Raw genomic sequence first — 26,147 nt, forward strand, 5'->3', positions numbered from 1 at the left:
CTTCTTTAGAAAAATGCCTGTTTATGTCATTTGCCCACTTTTTAATGGGTTTAGTTTTTTTCTTTTCTTTTTTTTTTTTCTGAGTTGAGTTCCTAGTAGATTCTGGATAGCAGTCTTTTGTTGAACAAATATTTTCTCCTATTCTGTAGGTTGTCTATTTACTCTTTTGATTATTTCTGTTGCTATGCAGAAGCTTCTTAGTTTAAGTCCCATTTGTTTATTTATGTTTTTATTGCATTTGCTTTTGGGGTCTTTAGTCATAAATTCTTTGCCTAGACCAATGTTCAGAAGAGTTTTCCTAGGTATTTTCCTAGAACTTTTATGGTTTCAGGTCTTACATTGAAGCTTTTAATCCATCTTGAGTTAATTTTGTGTGTACAGTGAGAGATAGGTACCCAGTTTCATTCTTCTGCATATGGATATCCAAATTTCCAAGCACCATTTATTGTAAAAAGACACTCTTGTCTTTTTCCCAATGTATGTTTTTATCTGCTTTGTTGAAGATTATTTGGTTCTAGGTGTATAGTTTTCTTTCTGGGTTCTCTAGTCTGCTCTATTGATGTGTGTCTAGTTTTATGCCAGTACCATGATATTTAGCTTACTATAGCCTTGTGGTATAATCTGAAGGCAGATAATATAATGCCTCCAGTCTTATTATTATTTTTTTTTTTCGCCTAGGATTACTTTGGCTATTTGGACTCTTTTTTAGTTCCCTGTGGATTTTAGAATTTTTTTCTAATTCTGTGAAAAAAATGACATTGGTATTTTAATAGGAATTGCATTAGCTGTGTAGATTGCTTTGGGCAGTAGTCATTTTAACAATATTGATTCTTCCAATCCATGAGCATAGGATGTTTTTCCACTTGTTTGTGTCTTCTGTGATTTCTTTTGTCAATGATTTATAGATCTCCTTGTAGAGATCTTTCACCTCCTTGGTTAAATTCATTCCTAGGTATTTTATTTTTTGCAGCTATTATAAATGGAATTGAGTTCTTGATTTGGTTCTCAGCTTGGTTGTTGTGGTGTATACCAATGCTATTGATTTTTATATGATGCTTTTATAAGCTGCGAGTTTGCTGCATTCATTTATCAAATCTAGGAATCTTTTGGAGGAGGAGATTTGCTAAGTATAAAATCATATCATCAACAAACAAAGATAATTTGACTTCCTCTTTTCTAATTTGGATGCCTTTTCTTTCCTTCTTTTTTGCCTGATTGCTCTGGCCAGGAATTCCAGTACTATGTCAATTAGAAGTGGTGAAAGTTTGCATTCTTGTCTTCTTCCTGTTCTTAAGGGGAATGCTTTCAATTTTCCCCCATTCAGTAAGATGTTGGCTGTGGGTTTGGCATATATGGCTATTATTATTTTGAAGTTTATTCCTTCTATGCCAAATTTTTTGAGGGTTTTTATCACGAAGGGATGCTGGCTATTATTGAATGCTTTTTCTGCATCTATTGATATCATCACATGGTTTTTGTTTTTACTTTTGTGTATGTGGTGAATCTTGCATATGTTGCATTACCCTTGCATCCCTGGGATAAAACCAACTTGATTGTGGTGAATTATTATTTTTTTAGTGTGCTATCAGATTTGGTTTGCTAGTATTTTTTTGTGGATTTTTGTATCTGTGTTCAAGAGGGATATTGGTCTGTAGTTTTCTTTCTTTGTTGTGTCCTTTCCTGGCTTTGGTATCAGGGTGATGCTGGTTACATAGAATGAGTTATGGAGGATGCCCTCCTTCTAGATCTTTTAGAACAGTTTCAGTAGAATTATTACCAGTTCGTCTTCATACGTCTGTTAGAATTCAGCTGTGAATCTGTTTCGTCCTGAACTTTTCATTGTTCAGAGATTTTCTTTAATGATTTAATCTTGCTACTCATTATTGGTCTATTCAGGAGTTTTATTTCCTCCTGGTTCAATCTTGGGAGGCTATATGTTTTTAGTTCATCCATTTCCCCTAGATTTTCTAGTTCATGACTGCATAATTGCTTATAATAGTCTCAGACGATCTTCTATATTTCTGTGGTATCAGTTGTAATGTCTCCTTTTTCATTTCTGATTGTGTTTATTTGGATATTTTCTCTTGTTGGCTAGTCTAGTTATTAGTTTATCAGTTTTGTTTATCTTTTCTAAGAACCAACTTTTCATTCCATTGATCCATTGTATTATTTTTTTTAGTCTCTATTTCATTTAGTTCTGCTTTGTTTGTTCATTTCATCTGCTAACTTTTGGTTTGACTTGTTCTTGTTTTTCTAGTTCCTTGAGGTGCAATACTAGGGTGTTAATTTGTGATCTTTCTACTTTTCCTTTTCTTCCTTTCTTTTTTTTTTTTTTTTGCTGTTGTTCCAGGTTTATTGAAATATTACTACATAGCAGAAAGATTCAAATGGCCCCACATGGTGTTTTGAAATTCATCCCAACTGTAAGCCAACTGGTCTGCAGGTTGGATAGACTGCCAAAATCTAAAAGCTTCAGCATTTCCTTAGTGTCGGGATCTACTTCAGTGGTCTGATCCAGGGCTGAGACTTCAGGGACATAGATATCTCTCATTTCTCTCTCTTCTTTCTCCTCCTACGTACAGCGTGATGGAGATACCTCTTACCAGGCCTCTCTGAATCAACTAAAAATAAATTGCCTATGAGTTAATTAATGAATTCATTAACTTGTTAATCTCCAATTAAACAAGTTTCTTTTAATTTAGAGGAATGGTTAAAATTATCTGTATTACCAATGAAATTTTATTCTGGAACACTTCATATGACTCAAGCATTTAGCTTAGTATAATATTGTGATGATTACAAGTACAGGTTCTATATTCTGTCACCTTGTGGTTACTAAGGAACAGCTAAAAATGTCAAAAGTATAACAGTATATCATCTGTTCACTTCCTATTTGCTGCTCTTTATTTTACCCAATATCAGTATTTTTCCAAGAATTCTAACAAATGCCTCTTTTATATTCCTTTGACATAAGTAGTTGAAATGTTGATAGAGAAAAAAGTTAGTGTTTCACTTTAAATATGCATTTATTAGTTCATTCTCATCACTTTTTGTCCTAAACTCTATTTTAAAGATGCATTCATCTCCTCAGTAATGACTTTTGTGCCATCAATCATGCTTTTTTTGGACTATGCTCATATAACAGTTATACGTGTGCTTATAGATGCCTTATGAATTGCAAATATTGTATACAAGTGTAAACATGGATAGCATATTTCTCTTTGACAAATCAGGAGCCTGAGCGTGAACACATTTTTTCCACAGTTTTAGTGGCATACTCTTTGTCTCTTCACACACACAGGAATAATTTTGTAATATTTATTCATGTTTTTATACAAAGTATAATTCATTCGTTTTCATTGCCATATATTTATTGTGTGAAAACATCACAACCTTACTATTCTGTTGCCAGTAGACATGGTGTTTGTTTCCACCTTTTGCTATTAAGAACAACCCTATGGAAATTATTTCCTGTGTTTGCTTTTGTACCACTGCAACTCATTACCTGTGCTGTTGCTGCTGGTGGTGGTGGTGGTGTGTATGTGTGTATATGTGATGTGTGTTTCCACAAAATCCAATTCTGATCATGTTACTTAATTAACTTAATTAATTAATTAACTGAAGTAATTACTTAATTAAAACTCTTCAATTTAGTGGCTTGGAATGACTTCGAGATACATTATTGTACCAATATAATTGCTATAGTAACTCAAGCAATTCCTATGAGGATATACATCAAAATAGTTATGTTTCAAAATGGGTTTGCTCTTTTTCTTCTTTCTTGTCATCAAAACCTACCCCTGTCTCTCTTCACTTACTGCAAATTGTCTAAATATGATCAGATGTGAAAATGAACCTCTTATCACCCAAGTTTTCCATTAAAAATAAGAAGGAAATCTTCTCCTGGGAGGTTGTCCCAGAAGAAGTTACAATGGGGACAAGAGCATGGGAGGAGTCAGTTGTCCCTGGTCTTCAATCATGTAAACTAAATAGTTGGAGTAGTGACCTTTGCTACAATGCAGAGAAACATGCAGGTGCTGTGAAGACACAAGAGGGTCATCTAACTCAGCTAAGGTTGGCACTCCTGGAGGATGTGATGTTGTGCATTTTTAACTTAAAGGAGAGTAAATTAGCCAGATGAGCTGCAGAGGCAATGAGGGCAAGGAGAGGTGCGTTCAGTTCCCATGGAGCACATGAGAAGGGGTGATACTGGAGAGAGCAACCGACTGGATCTGGAGGTGCCTTGAAGGGAGCAGAGCCTGTTGACCTTGATGCTGTTGGCCATCAGAAGCCACCAAAAAGCTTTTAGCTGGGAGGAATGCTGCAATCAGAGCTGCGTTTAAGTCAGGTTCCTGTGTCCAGGAATGGATTTATGGTGACCTGATTTTGACACCGGAGTGGTGATCAGCGGAGGGGGCAGCCTGGTCTCAGGCAGTCGTGAAAGGAATGAAGTAGAGGCCTGAGAGAAAAAGTCGGGGAAAGGGGTCTAATCTACAGCCATTGCTAGCAGAAGGCGGAAGAGGGATGCGGAGGAGATGAAGGCCATCCCGCCCCTTGGCACTCGTGGGCAAAGGAGCTAAGTGCTAAGACCTCGGAATGGGGGTCACGGCACGAGATGAAGCTCTGGGCAGACTGCAGTAGATTTCGTCCACCGCCGGGAGAGTCTGAATGCCCCAAGCACAGAGGCGGGGAAGGTGCAGTACTGACGCCCGCCGCGGCGTCCGGGCGGCGCTAACGTCCCCCGCTGGGTGTGCGCGGCGGCCCCAGTGCTCAGCGCGCACCCAGCGGCCGTGCTGCGCGGGGCTCCCGGGGACCGCCGCCTGGCGGAGGTTGGGGGTGTGTGCTCGCGCCCTCCCGCCCGCACCAGCGCGACGCAAGCCTGCGCGGTCCCTGCAGCAGCCGCCCGCGCCAGCGCGAGGTGAGCCGCGGGAGCCTGGTCCCCTCCACCGCAGGAAAGGCTCCTGCCGCTGCACTGAGGCGGCTCTCTCGGTTCCCGCCCCGACCCCAGGCTTCCCCAAGGTCTGCGTTTCGCTCCTCGATTGACACCTCGGGACGCACCGCGGGGAACAGCTCCGGACAAAGCTCACAAGGGGGCCGCGGGCTGGCGCTCCCGGGCCTCCGCACGCCGTCAATCTAGATATTTTGGCAGGGAGGAAGGAAAGGGCAACACGTATGAGGGCAAAGGCAAACTCCTCTTTGAGCCTGGGGGGAAGGCAAGTGTTAGTCCTCCTCAAGGTTATTTTTGGTTTGATTTATGCCTCTTATTTTGTCTGCACTTTTCGGTTTTGGTTGATACCACGTTTCCCTTTGTTACAACCTATTCAATTTGTTTTGGTATTTTGTAGCTATTGCACAATCTAGGTCCACATATGTAAATGTATAATTATTCGAACAGTAACTATTGAACGGGAAGTCAATTTTTCTGTCAAATGTTATCACCAAGCTAATAATACTTTCCATGAATATTTTACTCGGGGGATTCTGTTCTGTTCTGATGCTGATTCCTGAGCTAAATTCTAGGATTTATATTTCTCTGGAGTATTCCACAATATCCTGGACTGTAGTGGACACAGTAGACTTTCAATATGTTCTTGATAATCTATCACTTTTTTTTTTTTTTTTTTTTTTTGAGACACAGTCTTGCTTTGTTGCCCAGGCTAGAGTGAGTGCCCTGGGGTCAGCCTTGCTCACAGCAACCTCAAACTCCTGGGCTCAAGCAATCCTTCTGCCTCAGCCTCCCGAGTAGCTGGGACTACAGACATGTGCCACCATGCCCGGCTAATTTTTTCTATATATATTAGTTGGCCAATTAATTTCTTTCTATTTATAGTAGAGATGGAGTCTTGCTCTTGCTCAGGCTGGTTTTGAACTCCTTACCTTGAGCAATCCACCCGCCTCGGCCTCCCAGAGTGCTAGGATTACAGGCGTGAGCCATCACGCCCAGCCTCTCCAGAATTTCAATTCCCGCTTGAGAAAGGATCTTCTATTCCTAGTGAAGGAAACTTTTCTTACAACCTAGACTTCCTCTTTATTATTACAAATATCAAGTGAGATTGTATGTGGGCACACAAATGTAAGATACAAGTTATGTGAACCCAAGTTTTGTGGAAAATTTGATGATTGAAATGAAGAAAATAAGTTATGCTATTTATCATTTAAGAATAATAAATATGGCTGGGAAGAAACTTCATGATCTGGTGATGTTTCTAATTAGTTTTCAATCCAATACTAAAAATAAAAATTAGTAACTGACATGGGCATTAGCAATTGAAAAAACACACAGTATTTTAGATGTAAATGTTTCTAAAAGAATTTGCACATCAAAGTTAAGAAACTTGTTTTTCTTCTTTTTTCCTGACATACTACATGCAGATGCATCTTGGAAGACCTATCATTGCGGAGATGTCTGCAAATAGTGTAGTGATGGTTTTGCAGCTCTATGTTCTGCTAGCAGCTCTATCAACAACACAGCATTCCATCTCTCAGGGATATGACAATGATTTTGCTCAAAGTATTCTAAGAATAAAAAGGTTGTACTGTGCTGTAATTCTGTCTTATTGCTTTCATCCTTGAAAAAATTAGCTACCATCCTTCAGAGGAGACCTTTACCCATCATTTAAAATAATATTTTGGGATTTCAGGGCAGAAAATAATGTGATTAAACAATATAGTAGCTTTTGACAAAAGATAGGTATAAAATGACATACGCACATTTTATCATTGATGTTGAAAAGTAAAGTCCTGAAATAGAAATCTTCTAGAACAGTGACATACAATCACTTGTAAATATTTGAAAAAAATTAATCTAAGAGCAGTATGCATTTTCCTTTTGCAGTAGAAGTTGTATAATTAAATCATCCCCCCTTATCATTTTCTTAGGGTGGAGGGGGGGTAGAGGAAGGTGATTCAATAAATTATAACACTACATCCATCTACTTATTGAGATTAGTATAATAATTTTCAATATTTTAGTGATTTTCATATTTATAATTATTAATAGCTTTAAGAACAAACATGAACTCTTAAAATCTTATTAAAAACTGGCTTTGACCACTAATAAGCAAATGGAGGCAAACAATTTTGGAGAAAAATAAGGTCTTAGTAACCTTAGTTAACAGACTGTAATTTCTGAAAAATATTTACTTTTTAGCTTTAACTCAAGGAAAATGAAGTAAGAAGATAATAGAAAAGTGATCTCAGTTTGTTCTTTGTCCACTTTCTTTCACCTGTCATTACCCTATGTATTTGGAAAATCAACTAGGATATTCAGAAAAAAAGAATATTCAAACTTCTATGTACCTGAAGATAAGAAGATTTATTTTAGCATACATAAATGTTACTTCTAGCTCCTTATCAGCATATACTTAACTCGTGGAAGAAAGAAATCACTGAGTTACTACTGGTATTTAATACAGACATCATGTTTCACATCAGGACTGAGGTAGAGAATGTGGTCAGCTTTTTAGCCTCCCTAAATCTGAATTTTACTCTGAGAAACTTCATTATTTTATTTGCAGTTTTATGAACTCCAGGGACATCAGAAAACCATATTAAAATATTATAAAATCACATTTACATGTTGAATATGGGTATATAGGGCTTTAGAATTCTTTTTACTATTAGAATAGACCAATTGTGACTTTATAGAAAGAAAACTCCAAAGTGTTCCAGAGGTGATTGACCCATAAAGCATATGTCACTTCATAAAAACTGTGATCCTGAAATTTTTTCTAAACATTTTATCCAACTTATATTCATTTCAAACATGTACAAAACTAGAAAAGGATCATTTGTAGAAAAATGATATTGGCTATAAGAAATAATACAATTATAATAGAATGTAGGAAAGTGTTATAGCCAGATTGTACTTTTCTGATTAAAAGATTATATTCTTATGATAAAGTAATAAAATAGAAACAAAGTGAACATAAGTATTCTGTGGGACTATATTCAAGGATTTATAGATTTTAGAGAGAAACAGCTTATCTACTATACAATTTATATATTCAGGACAAAAACAAACATTATAAAAGTATAAAAATAGATAAAAAGAAGCAAATACAATATATTTTGGTTGAAATTTCAAAGATGCTTTTTTTTCTTCTCTTTTCCCTTTACTTCAAAAGTTATAAATACTTTTGAAGCAGCATGTATTGTTGCACTTTTGATTTTTTGTTGTACAGTTAATGAACTAGAGAGTTTGGATGATTGATGATCATCTATTTGGCCTTCCCATTCTTTTGTTTCTTCTTCTTTGATAAGCAAAGGTTTTCCTAGGGTTTGGCCAACAAGGTTACAGACTTCTTGAGCTTTGCGGCATGCATTCTCAACAGCAACAAGGCAGGCTTGCCGTCTTAGGAATTAAATGCAGAGAGTATTAATATGACATTTAACGCTGTGGCAATGAATAGTTTTGTTTAAAGAATTAGTAACTTAGTTAAAGATGTACTTAAACTTACCGAAGAGTCTCAACAGAACCTGGAGTATGATAGAACTGTGGTGGGCTGATGATGACAGAGCTATCTAGCTTTTCAACAAGAAAGTTACAAATATTTTGCATTTTTCCAAATTCAGTAAATGTAATGCAGACCTGTAAATGAAATGACACTTGATATTATTTTCATGTCTGATGTATTGTTTCAAAATTTCCTCTAAATGTGAGTAAAAAAAGTATGCCAGATTACAAGTATATATCATTTTTGTATGTAACAGATTTTTTAAAAAGCCTATTTGATACTTATAACTACATCAATATTTTGTTATTAAAGCTAATATTTTTGATTATGGATTTTGAAATTTATATAATATCGACTGGAACATTTTAAAATTCATTTTAAACCAGAGACCTTTTATGATATTGGAGGGTTACCCTTCAACTTTATTATTTGGCTAAATTCTAACCTTGATAACTTTTCATGACTCCTTAGTCTAATCTACACTGTTAGCTTCCTGACTAGCAGTAATTACATCATACTTCACTGCTGTCACTGAGGTATGCTTCTTCTTCCAATAGTTATTTTCAGTTCTATATGTGGAAGCTAATCTATTTCACTATGTCCTCTGCATTTAAATATGTGGAAACAGTCCTTATATTTAGCAATACTTTAAAATTGTAGTCTTTAAACTTTTCATGAAAGAGGACTAAACCTTCTTCTAAAGAATCCTTACACAAGCTCAATATGTAAAAAAAAAAAAAAGTACAGGTACTAGACAGTAAACTGGAGTAGCAAAGAGAAAGAAAGATGTGAGATGACCTCATCTTACACAATGCAGAACAGCTGCCTTTAATTATGAATGCTATTCATTGAAGACTGATGTTCTAGCAGGTGAATGTTATTCATTGAAGACTAATTTTCTATCAGGTTTCAATACTAAGTATCAGTCACAGCAACTGGGAAGGGAGCAAAGATTAAATTCATCACCTTAAATTACAAAAGATTGGGTCACTCTAAAGCAGGCGTCCTCAAACTACGGCCCGCGGGCGACATGTGGGTGTTTTTGCCCGTTTGTTTTTTAACTTCAAAATAAGATATGTGCAGTGAGCACAAGAATTTGTTCATAGTTTTTTAAAAATAGTCTGGCCCTCTAACGGTCTGAGGGATAGTGAACTGGCCCCCTGTTTAAAAAGTTTGAGGACCCCTGCTCTAAAGCATGCAATTTTCTCTTGTAGTGAGCCAGTTTCTACTTTCTATTGAAAATCTTTCAAAAACTAATTTTGTAAAGAATAGTTCATTCTGCTTCCATTTCACTACCACTACTTCTTTTCTTAATCTCTTATCTGCTTTTATATTTAATATCCCAAGAAAGCTTATCAAGTTACCAATGATCTCTTTATCTTCTTTTATGCTTCTTAACATTTGCCTTTTCACACTGCCAACACTTTATTCCTGCCTATTCCCCACTTCCCAAATTCCTAGCTCCTTTGGCTTCCAAGACATTATTTTCATGGTACTCCCTTGACCAATATTTTCTCTTTTTTCTATAATTTCCATTTCATTCCCCTGTCCTTTATCCTGGGGCATGCAATATTTGGATTTCTATTCTTGTGGATCTCTTCTACCATCATGGTTTCTTTTTGGCTTTTTAAAGACTAATTTTCTATCAGGTTTCAATACTAATTATCAGTCACAGCAACAGGGAAGGGAGCAAAGATTAAATTCATCACCTTAAATTACAAAAGATGGGGTCAAACTACGGCCCTTGGGCCACGTGCAGGTGAGAGGACATCTTACACAATGCAGAACAGCTGCCTTTAATTATGAATGTTATTCATTGAAGACTCATGTTCTATCAGGTGAATGTTATTCATTGAAGACTAATTTTCTATTAGGTTTCAATACTAAGTATCAGTCACAGCAGCAGGGAAGGGAATTTTCAAACACACACAGAAGTAGAGTTAACAGTATAAAGCTTCAGTCCGCCCCTGGGCCATGGACCTGTATCAGTCCATGGCCTGTTAGGAACCAGGCTGCACAGCAGGAGATGAGTGAGAGGTAAGTGAGCAAGGGAAGCTTCATCTGTATTTACAGCTGCTCCCCATCGCTCGCATCACCACCTGGGCTCCGCCTCCTGTCAGATCAGTGGCGGCATTAGGTTCTGCATTGTGGTGAGTTGTATAATTATTTTGTTATATATTACAATAATAGAAATAAAGTGCACCATAAATGTAATGTGCTGGAATCATCCCCAAACCATCCTCTCATGCCCCAGTCCATGGAAAAATTGTCTTCCATGAAACCGGTCCCTGGTGCCAAAAAGGTTGGGGACCACTGGCATAAAGAATCCCAGATATCCATTATCACTTCATGACAATTTTTATTTTATTTTTTTCACTTTACATACTAAACACATTCTTATTTTGTGTGTGGAGTTCTATCAGTTTAATTTAATTTTATCTAAGAGACTGGGTCTCACTATTTTGCCCAGGGTTCCTTCAACTCCTGGGCTCAAGTCATCCTCCTGTCTCAGCCCGCAGTGCAGCTGGGACTATAGGTGTGTGCCACTACCTGGCAAATTCTATTAATTTTAAGAAATGTATAGAGCTCTGTAACAACCATAACAAATATTTAGACCTGTTCCATCACCCCTCAAAATTCCTTCAAGTAACCCCTTTATTACCAATTCCTTTCCCAACTTCAAAACCCTGGCAATGGTTAATCTGTTCTCCATTGCTATAGATTTGTCTTTGCCAGAATGTCATATAAATGGAAACATACAGTATGAGACTCAAAGTTGAGACTCACTTATTTACTTAGCATGATGCATCTGCAATTCAACCATGTTGTTGCATAATAGTTTGTTCCTTTTATGATGAGTAGTATTCTGCTATGTGGATGTAACCACAGTTTGAAAAACATTTGGGTTGCTTCCAGTCTGGGGCTATTATGAATAAAGATGTTGCTTTTTCAAAGTAGTTCTAGATCCTCTGTATTTCCAAATGCATTTTATAATCAGTTTGTGAATTTCTATTTAAAAAAGCTGGCTGGAATTTTGATTAGGATATAATGAATCTATATATAAATCAATTTAGGGATAGCTGATATCTTCATTGTATTGAGTCTTCCAAACCACGAACAAGATATAATACATTCCTCCATTTATTGAGGTCCTCTTTCTCTCAGCAATGTTTTGTAGTTTTCAGCATACAGGTATCAGACTTATGAGATTTATCTCCAGGTATTTTAAATTTTGATGTTCATTAGTTGTAATGGCTTTTTTTGATAGGTTCTATCATATTTTCTACATAGATGCTCATGTTGTTCACGAGTACTGACAGTTTTAGTTCTTCTGTTTCAATCTGGATGACTTTTATTCTTTTTCTTGCTTGACTGCACTGGCTGGAACTTCAAGTACAATGCTGAATAGAAGCCATGAGAGAAGACATCTTTTCTTGTACCTGATATTAGGCACAAAGCATCCAGAGTTTCACCATTAAGTATGATGTCAGCTATAGGTTTTTCATAGATGCCCCTTATCAGTTTGAGAAAGTTCTCTACTATTCCCATTTTACTGAGAATTTTTATTAGGAATAGTTGATAGATTTTGTTAAATGCTTTTTTTCTGTGTCTACTGAGATGCTCATGTGGTTTTTCTTTTTTAGTTTATTAACATGGTAAATTACACTGACCAATTTTCAAATGTTAAACCAGCCTTTCATTCTTGGAATAAACTATATATGGTCATTATGTATTATCCTATATAAACATAGGATATAAATTTGATTGATTGATTTATATATAGATTCATTATATCCTAATCAAAATTCCAGCCAGCTTTTTTAAATAGAAATTCACAAACTGATTATAAAATGCATTTGGAAATACAGAGGATCTAGAACTACTTTGAAAAAGCAACATCTTTATTCATAATAGCCCCAGACTGGAAGCAACCCAAATGTTTTTCAAACTGTGGTTACATCCACATAGCAGAATACTACTCATCATAAAAGGAACAAACTATATCCAATGATTTATCAAATCATTGGATTTGATTTGCTAAAATTTTGTTCCCACTTTTCTCATTTTATGTCTTCTTTTGTATTATATTTTCATATTCTATTGCATATCCTTCATTGGCCTATTAGCTATAACTTTTTGCTGTTATCATAGTATTTGCTTTATTATAGGATACATGTTTAACTTACCACAATCTACCTTAAAAAGATATACTATTTCTCATAAGAACTTTACAACATTGTACTTCTATATTTCCATTCCTAACCCTTGTGCAATTGTTGTTACATATTTTCATACATGTTATAATCCCTATAGTTCACCATTATCACTTTGTTTAAATAATTTTTTTATATAAATACAGAAAGTTTTAAAGAGATTTATATGAGAAAAATATCATATATTAACCTATGTAGTTACCATTTTCAGTACTCTTGATTCCTTTGTGTAAATCTGTATTTCTTTCTGGTATCATTTCCTTCTGCCTAAATGATGTCACTTAAATTTCTCATAGTGCAGGTCTACAAGTAATGAATCTTTCAGTTTACTGAAAAAGGCTTTAACTGGCCTTTGTTTTTGAACACTGTTTTTGCTAGATATAGAATTCTAAGTTTATAGGGTTTTTTTTCCCCTTTCAGTACTTTAAAGATGTTGCTCCTCTGTCTCCCTGTTTGCATTATTTTCAACAAGAAATCTGTTGTCTTGTTTTTGTTCCTTTGTACATAACACGTCTTTTTTCTCTGGCTGTTTTAAGATTTATTACTGGTTTTCAGCAATGTGATAATAGTGTGCGTTGGTATATTTTTTTGTATTTCAAGCTAACTAAAAACTGACACAAATGTCAGAATTAAAAGACAAGGTCATTTAAAGTTATTATAACTGTAATTCATATGCTCAAAAGTTAAGTAGACACATGGAAGATATTAATATAAAAAGACTCAACAGAACTTCTAGAGATGAAAACTACAATGTATAAGATAAAAAAAATGCACTGAATAGAATTAACAGGAAATTAGACATTACACAAGACAAACTTAGTAAACCTGAAAACATAGCAATAAGAACTATTCGAAATAAAACACTAAAAATGACATACAAATGAATCAGTGAGGTGTGAAACAATTTTAAGTAGCCTAATACACATATAATTGGAGTCCCAAATGGAGAGGAGAGTAGGGGACAAGAAAAATATGTGGAGAAATAATGACCAAAAAGTTTCCAAACATGATGAGAATTATAAACCCACAGATACAGAAAGTTCAACTAACCCTAAGCACACTTAACATGAGACCTACCCTGTGAACAAATTTTTCAGTGTACAACATTGTGCTAACATAGATACTATGTTGTACAGCAGGTATCTAAAACTTATTCATCTCGATAACTGTAACTTTATACCCACAGAATAAGAGATCCCCACTTCCCCTACCTCTATTCCTTGTCAATCACCATTCTATTTTATGCTTCTATAAGTTTGATTATTTTAGATATGACATTTAAGTGGAATGATGCAGTATTTATCCTTCTATGATTGACTTATTTCACTTAATGTAATGTCTTCGAGGTGTATTCATATTGTTGCAAATGGTAGGATTTTCTTCTTTTTAAAGACTGAATAACATTTCGTTCAGTCTTTAAATGAAATGTGGCAGATACATGAAATGATATATAATGCATTTTCTTTATCCATTCATCTGTCAATGGACATTTGGGTTGTTTCCATATCTTGGCTATTGTGAATACTGCTGCAGTGAACATGGGAGTACAGATATTTCTTCCAGATCCTGATGTCAATTCTTTTGGATATATACCCAGAAATGGAATTGTGGAATCATACAGTAGTTCTATTTTTAATTTTTTGAGGAACTTCTGTACTGTTTTCTTTAATGGTTACACCATCTTATATTCCCACCAACAGTGTACAAGGGTTCTAATTTCTCCATATCCTAACACTTACTGTCTTTTGCTTTTTTGATAGAGGCATCCTAACAAGGTGTGAGGTTGTAACTCACTGTGGTTTTCGTTTCTATTTCTGTGATAATTAGTGATGCTGAGCACTTTTTCATATACCTGTTGGCCATTTGTAAGTCTTCTTTTAATAAATGTCTATTCAAGTCCTTTGCCCATTTTTAAACCAGGCTATTTACTTTTTTCCTATTGAGTTGTATGAGTCTATTTACCATCTTATTCCATACACTTAACAGTCCTTGAGAATACTGGTATATGTTAGATTTTAGTGTTTGCTCCATCCTTAGCCATGAAGCCACACACTGTTCTTTATGCATAAGTTGGCACATTTTGTATCTTGTGATCCCAACACAATGGTCTGCACTGACTATTGGTGTTGACCTTAAAATAATCATGTATTGGACTGTGTGATATGATAGGAGTTCTGGCCCATGGAGCCCTATATGAAATATAATCAGATCCTCTTTTAAGAAATTTTAATATAAAACATTAAAAAGGTAAGTAAAGCAGAAGAAACAGGAACAGAGTTTAGCCAAATCCTCATTTAGTCATGTTTTAAAACAAGCAGCTCTAATGCTCTCTTTTGCACCTGGAAGGTAAGTCCCTAGAACAACTCAATGATCTGAGTAACATTAGTTTTCCATGACGCTTGGCTATGTCATTGCTGGGGCTGTTTCCTTTTCCTCATTACTCCCTTGTGTACCCTCACAATAAACCTCCTTAACTAAGATGATCTACTCTTATTTATGTTCATTACAATCTGAAGTCCTAATAGGTAATAACTACTGGAGGAGTGCTATAACATACTCCCAGCTTTTAACCTCTATAATTTGGAATATTACAAGATTGCACTTCATCTTGTTTTGAAAGGTATTTTTCAGTCCTCAGTACTACAAAGTAACTTTTGCCAAATGGTCTCTAAAATTATGAGTAATTAAAAAAAATCCTTGAGATAGTTTAATTTTAAGTTGAAAAATAACAAAATGATGCAAGTATACACCAGGGCAACAAACAAACATTGTGGAAATTACTATTTCAAGAGATAAGAATCTAGGGTTCTAATTTTCATTCTAATTCTTGCTATATGACATTTGAGAATTCTGGGCTTGTGTTATTTGAACCTAATGTCACTCCCTTAAAACCAGAAAAATAATATATTATATGCTTGTAGACAGGACCAGGTGATTTCTGGAGGTATTTTCTACCTCTAAAGACAAAGATTCTCTCATTCAATAAACAAGATTTCAACTATAACACACTCTTCCTTGTTTCCTGGGACAAGAGGGAAGAATGGACTAAGCACATACACAACCACAACTAGTACATACTTTAATTTCATAAAATCCCGATCATCAAATCTTTAAAGATAAATAAAAGTATGGGCAGTTATAAGAACTAAATGTTATTAATTGGGTATACTGAAAATGGTTTTGTTCTTTTTAATTTGTGTAAAGGTTGAGTGGCTTTCATTAAATAATACTTACCACAACACAGTAAAATTACACTATCAAAGAATGTTGAAAAATGTTTCAATCTTTCATGTTATGATTTTATTCATTTGCTTTTTATCTGAAAAGAAATTTCTCTCCTCTAGTGTTTCCTGTTTACTAGGTGGTATTACTAAATTTTTTTCAGGTGGCAACTATTTCCCACTTGCTATTTTTATTCAATTTAAACAATTTCTCTTAAATTAATCTCATTAATTTTAAAAGCTCACACAGATATATAAAATCAAAATGATTTTTAGAAAAATAATCCTTTATCGATATCAAGAGAAGCATTTCACCTGTTCATTTCAGTTCAAGAATAAAAATAAACAACAAATTATCCCCAAAGAGTCATGCTAGTTCCAATTATTTAAGTCTATACCTCTGCTTCCATATGATAAGCATTTTCCACTCTTCTAAAATCCTTTGTCACAGTCACATTTTCTGCCTGAAATAGAAAGTCCAAGAGTATGATTACTAGATGTTTGGCATTAAATGCAATTACTGTACGACATAAATTAGAAACCCAAAATTATTAAAATCAGGGAGATAGAAAGTATGAAAAAAGAACAGCTTTGCCTGATGTTTTAAACTTTCCTAAAAGTGACATAATTCAGAAACCTACAAATAGTTGTTTAAAATGTCAGTGTAATTGTCACTCCATTTAAAGTAATTTTCACATTAGTGTATAAAGTAAGCATGGACTTAGGGTGATATATATGAGCAATTATTTGTACACAGAGCATACTGAATGCTGAGTTTGGTTTTTTTAAGTGTTTAATTATAAATAATTTAATATAAATTTACTATATACCTATCACATAGAACTTTGGGCAAGTTACTCAGTGTTCTGAGCCTCAGTTTCCACATTTCTAAAAGCAGGTTAGTACCATGTACACCATGTAGAACAGTTTTGAACATTTAATGAGAAGTTGTATATAAAGGACTTGGCATAGAGAAAGCACTCAGCAAAAGTAGATGGTGATGCTAGATACATACTAGTATGATAATAAATGTTCTTTGAAAATACTGGATGTGAACTGGTTTGTTTTTAGAAAAGCAGTATTAATACTTTTTAATTCTCAGGGTAAATACAGGGTACATAATTCTGATAAAGTTAAATTTCTTTTTTTTTTTTATTTCGGCATATTATGGGAGTACAGATTTTAAGGTTTCCATAAATGCCCTTTCCCCCCTCCCCCCAGAAGTCTGATTTTCCAGCATGACCATCCCTCAGATGGTGCACATGTCACTCATTATGTATGTATATACCCGCCCCCCTCTCCCCTCCCCCCTCCCCAATACCCTATTACTGTAGTACCTATGTATCCACTTAGGTGCTACTTTAAATTTCTTATTTACTTTTCAAAAGGATTTTTTAATTCAGTGAAATTCAGTTGTCAGTTACTCTCATCCTGGGGTTAAGCAAAATTTATATTTTATATAATTTTTTCATATCTCAAAATATCTGCTTAATAAATATATAATTTTAATAAATATATAATTATAGGCAGCTTATGTTATCCAGAAAATTTCTAAAAAGCTTTAACCTGAGTATTTGAAGTTCTAGTTATAGCTCTGATGTCTGTAATTTTTATTATAAAGGTAATACTTGCACATTGGAGAAAGTTTAGAATACAGATAAGTATAAAACAGTATAGTAGCCTCCCCTTATCCACAGGAGATATGTTCCAAGAGCCCTAGTGGATGCCTGAAACCATGGACAATACCAAACCCTGTACATACTATGTTATGTTGCTCAGATAACCGAGACAGCTACTAAGTAACTAATGAGCAGGTAGATTATACAGCATGGATATGCTGGACAAAAAATTGATTCACATCCAAGTAGGATGGAGCAGAAGAACACTGCAAAATTTTATCATGTTACCCAGAATGGTGTGAAATTTAAAAGCATGAATTGTTTATTTCTGGAATTTTCCACTCAATATTTTTAGACTGAGGTTGACTGCAGGTAACTAAACTGTGGATAAGGGGGAACTACTGTACTGTACATAGTGCTTGTAATCAGCTTTTTTCACTTGAGTAACAAGAAATTTTCTGTTATCTAATATTCATTTATGACATGTAAACATTTTTTTTCCATTTTTGGATATATTTTTCATTTTTTCCCCTACTTTACTTGATAAACACATAAAACTTCTGAAAGAAAAATTATTAGAGAAATAATTTTAGAAAGGTAGTTGGAAAGAAAAGTATCCTTTATTGCTTTTTGTTTTTAATAGTTTTTTAAAATAAAAATAATACACATTAAAGAAAATCTAATATTAGAAAAAAAAAACAAGAAAGTAATGTCCCCAGGCCCCACTGCTATTAAAATTTTAGTGAACATTTTACTAAACCATCTATCAATACATATAAACATATCTAAATTTTTGTACAGACTTTTTCATAAAATTATATTCTATATGCTGTTCCAAACTTTTTAAAATAAACTTTTGGAATAATTTTAAATTTACAAAAGAAGTTACCAAGATAGTATAGAGTTCCCATATACCTCAGTTTCAGACTTCTTTGATATTATCATATTACTGTAGTAAATTTTTCAAAACTAAAAAGCCAAGATTGGTCCATTACCATTAACTTAACTCCAAACTTCATTTGGATTTCACCAGTTTTTCCATTAATGTCCTTTTTACTACCCAAGGATCAAATTCATGATACTGCATTACATTAATTCATCATGTCTCCTTAGTCTCCTCTGGTCTTGACAATTTCTCAGTCTTCTCTTGTTTTTCATGACATTGAAAGTTTTGTTCACGTATTTTGTAGAACATCCCTTAGTTTGGGTTTGTTTGATGTTTTCTTATGATTAGTCTTAAGCCTTCAAAGATGCATAACCCAGGGATTGATGTCCAAACGTTACCAGATCAGTATCTCCCTAATCTGAAAACCTGAAGTGCTCCAAAATTTGAAACTTTTTGAGCACTGACATGATGCTTAAAGGAAATGCTAACTGGAGCATTTTAAACTGTGGATTTCTGGATTAGGAATACTCGACTAGTAAGTATATATGTAAATATTCCAAAACCCCCCAAAATCCAAAATCTGAAACAGTCTTGGTCCCAAGAATTTTGGATCAGGGATACTCATCTTGTAATTAAGGACATGCATAAATACATAACTATAATGACATTCATCTTGTCACCATTTTTAGTAATTAAAAAATGTAGCTAAGCATATGTTCAATCTGTTCCTACTACTCCCTGTCTAAATTTGGATACCCCTAGAAACAGATCCTAAGACAAGGATTTGTATACAGTTAATTTTGAAGGTGATCTCAAAAAACACAAGTAGGGGAATGGGAAGCAAGACAGAAAAGGGAAGAAAGTCACTAAAGGGTATGTTGTCAAGCAAATTACCACTGTGGTAACTCAAATTTAATCCTGCAGAGAAACTCTGAGAACCAGGTTGAAACACATGCCTCAGTATTATTCTACCCAAGAGGCAAGAAAGAGGGGATCTCTTTCCATGCACTTCCCTCAGTCATTCTAGTTCCACATGGGCCTTCAGTTAAAGGTTGATGGGGTTAGGGAAGGGGACATTAATTCCCTGACACTACTGGCTGGCCCCACTTGCAGGCAGAGTAGATTCCCATAGCCAGGAAAAGTTTTCACTTTCAAGCAAAGAATTCACAAATGTTGGCAGATGGAGGTGGAGACTGTATGCACACAAATGTGAAGTGCCAAGGGATATTGGGGGATGAGTATCAATAGTACCTAAAACCTCAATCATCCACTGCCAAGAGAATAAAGCACCAACATCCTATAGTGGTTAAGAGCATGGGCTTTGAGGTCAAATTTCTTGGTTGGAGTCTACATTTTGCCACTTCTCAGCTGTGACCATGAACAAGCTATCAGCCATTAATCACTCTGGTCTTGAGAGTTCTCATTTATAAGACAGCCCCACCTCTCATGACCTAATCACTTCCCAAAGTCCCCACCATTCCAGATACCATCACACTGGGGAGTTAGGTTTCAACATATGAATTTCCAGGGGACACATTTAGTCCATTGCAAGAACTATATGTCTTGATATTTCATCATGATATATAGAAAATTCTCTTCTGCTGCTCCTGTGGACACAGTATTTCATGATGGTGGTGTTGTGGTGGCTGAGGTGGTCCATTATGAAGCAAAAAGGAGAGAAGGTGTCTCTCTTTTGGTTTCACTCTGTTACTAGAATCCTACAATAATGTTGTTCATAACACAATATGTTAAAATAATGAAACAGTTCTTTCAGCATTCACTCATAATCCTCTCTTGTGCTAGAACTTAGACATGCATCCTGAGTGATGGAAGCCATTTTGTAGGAGGGAGGATCAGACATTGTGAGGTCATTTTATGCCTAAGATAGGAAAGAAGAGAAAATAAAGGGGAAGCAGGGATGTCAGGGTAATTCTTGCTAATATTCACCAGACACCAAATCTGCTGGCACTTTGATCTTGGCCTGCCCAGCCTCCAGAATTATGAGAAATAAATTTCTGTTGTTTGGAAGCTACCTACTCTATAGTATTTCATTATGGCAGCCTGAATAAACTAAGACAATATTATGGTAAGTGCTATTTAAAAATGAACAGTGATAGGGAATGCTTAACGTTTGTTGGTTGAATGAATATATACTACTTAGAACTTTAAAAATTTCTTCTATGATAACAACATTAAAGTAACAGAGTTACTTTCACACAAGCTCATAAATATATGATATATAATATAGCTGAACTAATAGTTTATTCATTTAATATTATATTCATTTTTTCTATTATTCATTTAAAAGGCACTTTTGGTCCATATTCCTATTTTTGTGCCAATACCATATTGATTTAATTACTACAGCTTTGTAGTATAGTTTGATATCTGGCATATTAGTGCCTCCCATTTTGTTTTTGTTGCCTAGAATTGCTCTTGATATTCGGGGTCTTCTTTGGTTCCATACGAAGCGTAAAATTATTTTTTCTATATCTGTGAAGAATGCTGATGGAATTTTAATAGGTATTGCATTGAATCTGTAGATCAGTTTGGGTAGTATAGACATTTTGATGATGTTGAGTCTGCCGATCCACGAGCATGGTATGGATTTCCATCTGTTTACATCCTCTGCTATTTCCTTCCTCAGTGTTTCATAGTTCTCCCTGTAGAGGTCTTTTACCTCCTTGGTTAAGTATATTCCTAGGTACTTTAATTTCTTTGTTGCTATTGTGAAGGGAATTGAGTCTTTGATTTGGTTCTCAATTAGATTGTTGTTGGCATATATGAATGCCTCTGATTTCTGTGTATTGATTTTGTATCCTGAGACTTTACTAAATTCATTGATCAGTTCCAGGAGTTTCTTGGTTGAATCTTTGGGGTTTTCTAGATATAATATCATATCATCAGCAAACAGTGAAAGTTTGATCTCTTCTGCCCCTATTTGGATACCTTTAATTCCATTTTCCTGTCTGATTGCTGTAGCCAAGACTTCCAGCACTATGTTGAATAGAAAGCCACCTGTAGAAGGCTAAAACAGGACCTGCACCTTTCACCTCTCACAAAAATCAACTCATGCTGGATAACAGACTTAAACCTAAGGTATGAAACTATTAGAATTCTAGAGGAAAAGGTTGGAAACACTCTCCTAGACATCAGCCTAGGCAAAGAGTTTATGAAGAAGTCCCCAAAGGCAATCACAGCAGCAACAAAAATAAATAAATGGGACATGATCAAACTACAAAGCTTCTGCACAGCCAAAGAAATAGTCATGAAAGTAAACAGACAACCTACAGAATGGGAGAAAATTTTTGCATCCTATGCATCCGATAAGGGACTGATAACTAGAATATATCTAGAACTTATGAAAATCAGGAAGAAAAAATCAAATAACCCCATTAAAAGTGGGCAAAGGACTTGAACAGAAACTTTTCTAAAGAAGACAGAAGAATGGCCAACAAACATATGAAGAAATGCTCAACATCTCTAATCATCAGGGAAATGCAAATCAAAACCACAATGAGATATCACTTAACCCCAGTGAGAATGGTCTTTATCAAAAAGTCTCCAAACAATAAATGCTGGCGTGGTTTCGGAGAGAGAGGAACACTCCTACACTGCTGGTGGGACTGCAAACTAGTTCAACCTCTGTGGAAAGCAATATGGAGATACCTTAAAGCGATACAAGTGAATCTACCATTTGATCCAGCAATCCCATTGCTGGGCATCTACCCAAAAGATCCAATGACACTCTACAAAAAAGACACCTGCACTCGAATGTTTATAGCAGCACAATTCATAATTGCAAGGCTGTAGAAACAGCCCAAGTGCCCATCAATCCAAGAATGGATTCATAAAATGTGGTATATGTATACCATGGAGTACTATTCAGCTCTAAGAAACAATGGTGACATAGAACATCTTATATTTTCCTGGTTAGAGCTGGAACCCATACTATTAAGTGAAGTTTCCCAAGAATGGAAAAACAAGCACCACATATACTCACCAGCAAATTGGTATTAACTGAACAGCACCTAAGTGGTCACATAGGTACTACAGTAATAGGGTATTGGGCAGGTGGGAGGGGGGAGGGGGGCGGGTATATACATACATAATGAGTGAGATGTGCACCATCTGGGGGATGGTCATGATGGAGCCTCAGACTTGTGGGAGGAGGGGGGGAAATGGGCATTTATTGAAACCTTAAAATCTGTACCCCCATAATATGCTGAAATAAAAAAAATAAATAAATAAAAGGCACTTTTGGAGTAGACATTATGTATGTGATGTGTATGAAACATAACCCATGAATGCAAAAAAAGACAAATGGTTTCTGCTCTGGAGAGGTTTAGAATATGTAGGAGAGATAAGTAAATCAAGAATTATAATACAGGGTGATAAGTTTTACTACAAGTGTGGAGTGGAATGTTGTATGGCAGGGATTAGTATTATGTTAGGAAGAAAATGCCAAGAAGGGGAGCTTGGGCTGATTCTTAAGGAAAAAAGCAATAGAAGTCAGCTAGTCAGAGAGGGAAGAGAGATGATAGGAAATGAGGATAGAGAGTTAGAGGCTCCATCTACTAAGCACAGGAGTTTGGATTATGAAGAGCCCTTTAAGGAAGGGAGTGATGTTTATAAACCTTACAACCCAAGATTCCAAAGTTTAAAATGAATAAGGAATCTGTAAAGACCCCTAGAAACCAATCCTAAAACAAGAATTTGTATACAGTTAATTTTGAAGGTGATCTCAAAAAACACAAAGTAGGGGAGTGGGAAGCAAGACAGAGAAGGGAAGAAAGTCACATCATTCATACTGAAAAGTAATATAAATAATATTTTGTATTATCCGCTAAACAAATTATCTTTTTTATAACTGCTTTCCTCCATCAGCACAGATAACTGGGAGGGTACTGTGTTTCCTGTATTTTGCCTTGAACACTGCCTCTTGATTTAATCACAGTAGGTTGGGCTTTGTAATTTATTTTGTTTTACATATTATAAGTTAGAGCCATGTGAGCTCACTTTACATTTAATGTAAATAACTCAACTTGTTACATTATTCAAATAGGACTGCAGAACTGGCAGCAGTTTTTTAAGGAAATATTTTTCTACATATTAAATGCACTTTATTCACATTATTTATAATTAGCATTTGAATTCTTCTAAATTGTAAAATTATTTGGAGAAATCTTTTTTCAAATGACTTTTTAATAACTTTTATGTTTGTAAGGGCAATGTAAATATATTTTCTCATTAAAATAAAGACTTGCTATTTCGGAGTATGGCATTTCAACAGACTGGGAAGCAACACTGTACTTTTAGCAACTTAAAATTACTCTGGATAAACCACAACTCCAGCTTTTAGGGTCTTTCTCTGTAAAATGAGGAAATTCAGATAGTTGACTTCTATGGTTTCTAATTTTCTTTCATTCTAATCATCTGGAGTCTGTCATGCCATGTTTCCCTGAAAATAAGACCTACCCATAAAATAAGCCCTAGCAGGATTTCTAAGCATTCATGCAATATAAGCCCTGCCCCCAAAATAAGACCTAGTGATGGGTGTGGCTATGCAGCATATCTGCACAATCCATGCATTTCATTGCTGAGTGATAAAGACGGAGCAGCCCTTCTCATCTGCCCCATGAGAGCTCTATCGCTTGACATGAGAGATTAGGGCCAATGGTTCTAAAGGAAATATTGTCGCAAGAAATTCAGAATGGAATTCGGGGTTTGGAGAGTTATGATGATGTTTCAGAAGAAGATGACTTTATTTTAATAAATGTAGATTGTTGTACAGTACTTAAAAAAAATAACACATCCCCTGAAAATAAGCCCTAGGGTGTCTTCTTGAGGAAAAATATAAGCCCCTGTCTTATTTTCAGGGAAACACAGTAATTGGAAACAACCTAGATTTTGGTTTCAGTAATACACGAGTTTAAATACTGCCCTGGCTAAAGTTCAGAGCGTTATTTAGCTTCTTCAAATCCAGACAATGGAGATATTAAAACATGTCTAACAGGGTTATTGTGCACATTAAATAAGGCTGGCTCATTTTTTTCCCCTTTCCTTATAAGTAGCCTTAAGCTAAGATTTGTTTAGTGATTTGTCTCATAGACATCTCTGGTAAGTAAGTGTAAGTATTTCATATATGTGACATTAACAATGCTGGGTTAGTTTTTTATTTTTGAAATTAAAACTAAAGAAAGCTGGAGAAATTTTATGAGAATCCTTATAAAATGAAAATGGATGCAACCTCTTCCCCACTCCCCAAAGTTAATTTGCGAAAAATACTGACGAACCATTCCACGCAAAGCTTTACGTGGTTGGGAGGAAGCAAGTCGTGCTCTTCACTTACCAGTTACACGGTGCAGAATAAAAGCAAGACAAAAAATGCGTAGTGTCCAGTTCTCGACTTGGGCAAGCATTTACATCTAACATTTAATCATTTCAAGTTTAAAAACAAAATCATTCCAGAAAATACCGCCAGATAACCTACCTAATTTGCATTCTTTTATTTTTTCAAGTTCACTGTAGCGAATAATGCTTTCATCTAGGAGAAGGACAGGTCAAAGATTCTCTCTGCCAGTTCTCGCCCTGGAAGACCGATACGACAAAGGCGTCCTAAACCCTCAAGGCCCTCCACACCTCCACCTCTCCTTGAGAGGCCCTTACGGGCCAGACCATCTGCCGACCCTTTTGTGCCTTGTGGTTCGTAGTTTCTCTCCTGCAGAACTCTTACCTGCAGACCTTGCTGCTGGAGGCTCTGCGTGATGTAGTCTAGACGCCGGTAAACGCTCTTTTTGGCCTCTGCCGCCGCCTCCTTAGTGCTGCTAACTCGCACTGTCACCTGCGCCCTGTTGGGGCCAGCAGACACCTCTGCGGTGCCGCTTACATGCACCTCACGGGTTGCAGTTTGGGTCTGTGCCGAGGACAGAGGGCGACGGAGACCAGGTAGTGTCTCTGCGCCCGAAACCAGATTGTTCTCCCGGCCCCGGTCAGCCCAGGGAACCAGTTCCACGAACACCCGTGACGGAGGGGCCTGTTGCAGAGACATAGCTATGGCAGCTGGGTTTCCATAGTAACTCCAGGCCGACGGTGGCCGAAGGGGCCAAGGCGCGCCAGGGCTTGTCTGTGAGCGGCGCAAAGGATGCTGGGATGAGTTCGGAGGCCCGGGAGCTTCTGAGGTAGCGAACTGCGCCTTGTATCCCGGGACATTTTGCCGCAACTCTTTTGCCACAAGCCGGCTCAGCGCGTTGTTAAAGTTTTTAACATGTTTACCTTATGATTCAGAAATCTTAGCGGGCTTTCTCTGTGGCCCCCTTCTCAGTGACTGCCGCCCTTCCACGCAAGGCGTCCATCCCACGCCTTCGGCACTCAGGTGAAAGTAGTTCGAGAGCGGGGAGGCGAAGCCGAGTGGGCTTGCTCCTTTGTGTTTCTGTGTCGCGGGCCTGTGCACCCAGCCTTGTCTTCTCAGACTTTACAGTCCCCGCTCAGGGCACGGCTTTTTGAGGCTCCCACAGCGTTATGGTTTAGTGCAGCTAAATGTTTGCGGTTTGCGACAGGTTTCCGTTAGGATGAACTTTTTGCCCATGTGATCTTGGGGAGTTTATGATTCTTCATACCTCAGTATCATCTTCTCTAAAGCGATGGTAATAGTATTTTTCACCTTTGCCATGTGGTTATAAGGCGCTCGTTGTATGTTGGAGTGCTTCGCGTATAAAAAGCAGAGAGGTAAAAAAAATGGATAGTTGTTC

General features: G+C 36.2%; 1 protein-coding gene across 1 annotated transcript; it reads right to left on the reverse strand.

Annotated features, from left to right (window-relative positions):
- Nucleotides 1–6,933: 6,933 nt before the first annotated feature.
- On the reverse strand, nt 6,934–25,773 carry IRAK1BP1 (interleukin 1 receptor associated kinase 1 binding protein 1). The gene is made up of 4 exons (XM_012791161.3): nt 25,133–25,773; nt 16,290–16,355; nt 8,460–8,590; nt 6,934–8,353 (listed from the first exon to the last, which is right to left on the reverse strand). Exons 1-4 carry the CDS (start codon nt 25,445–25,447, stop codon nt 8,083–8,085), a joined length of 783 nt encoding a protein of 260 aa, XP_012646615.1. The 5' UTR covers nt 25,448–25,773; the 3' UTR covers nt 6,934–8,082.
- Nucleotides 25,774–26,147: the final 374 nt, after the last annotated feature.

Source organism: Microcebus murinus, chromosome 5 (assembly GCF_040939455.1).
Source record: "Microcebus murinus isolate Inina chromosome 5, M.murinus_Inina_mat1.0, whole genome shotgun sequence".
In the NCBI taxonomy this organism is placed as follows: domain Eukaryota; kingdom Metazoa; phylum Chordata; class Mammalia; order Primates; family Cheirogaleidae; genus Microcebus; species Microcebus murinus.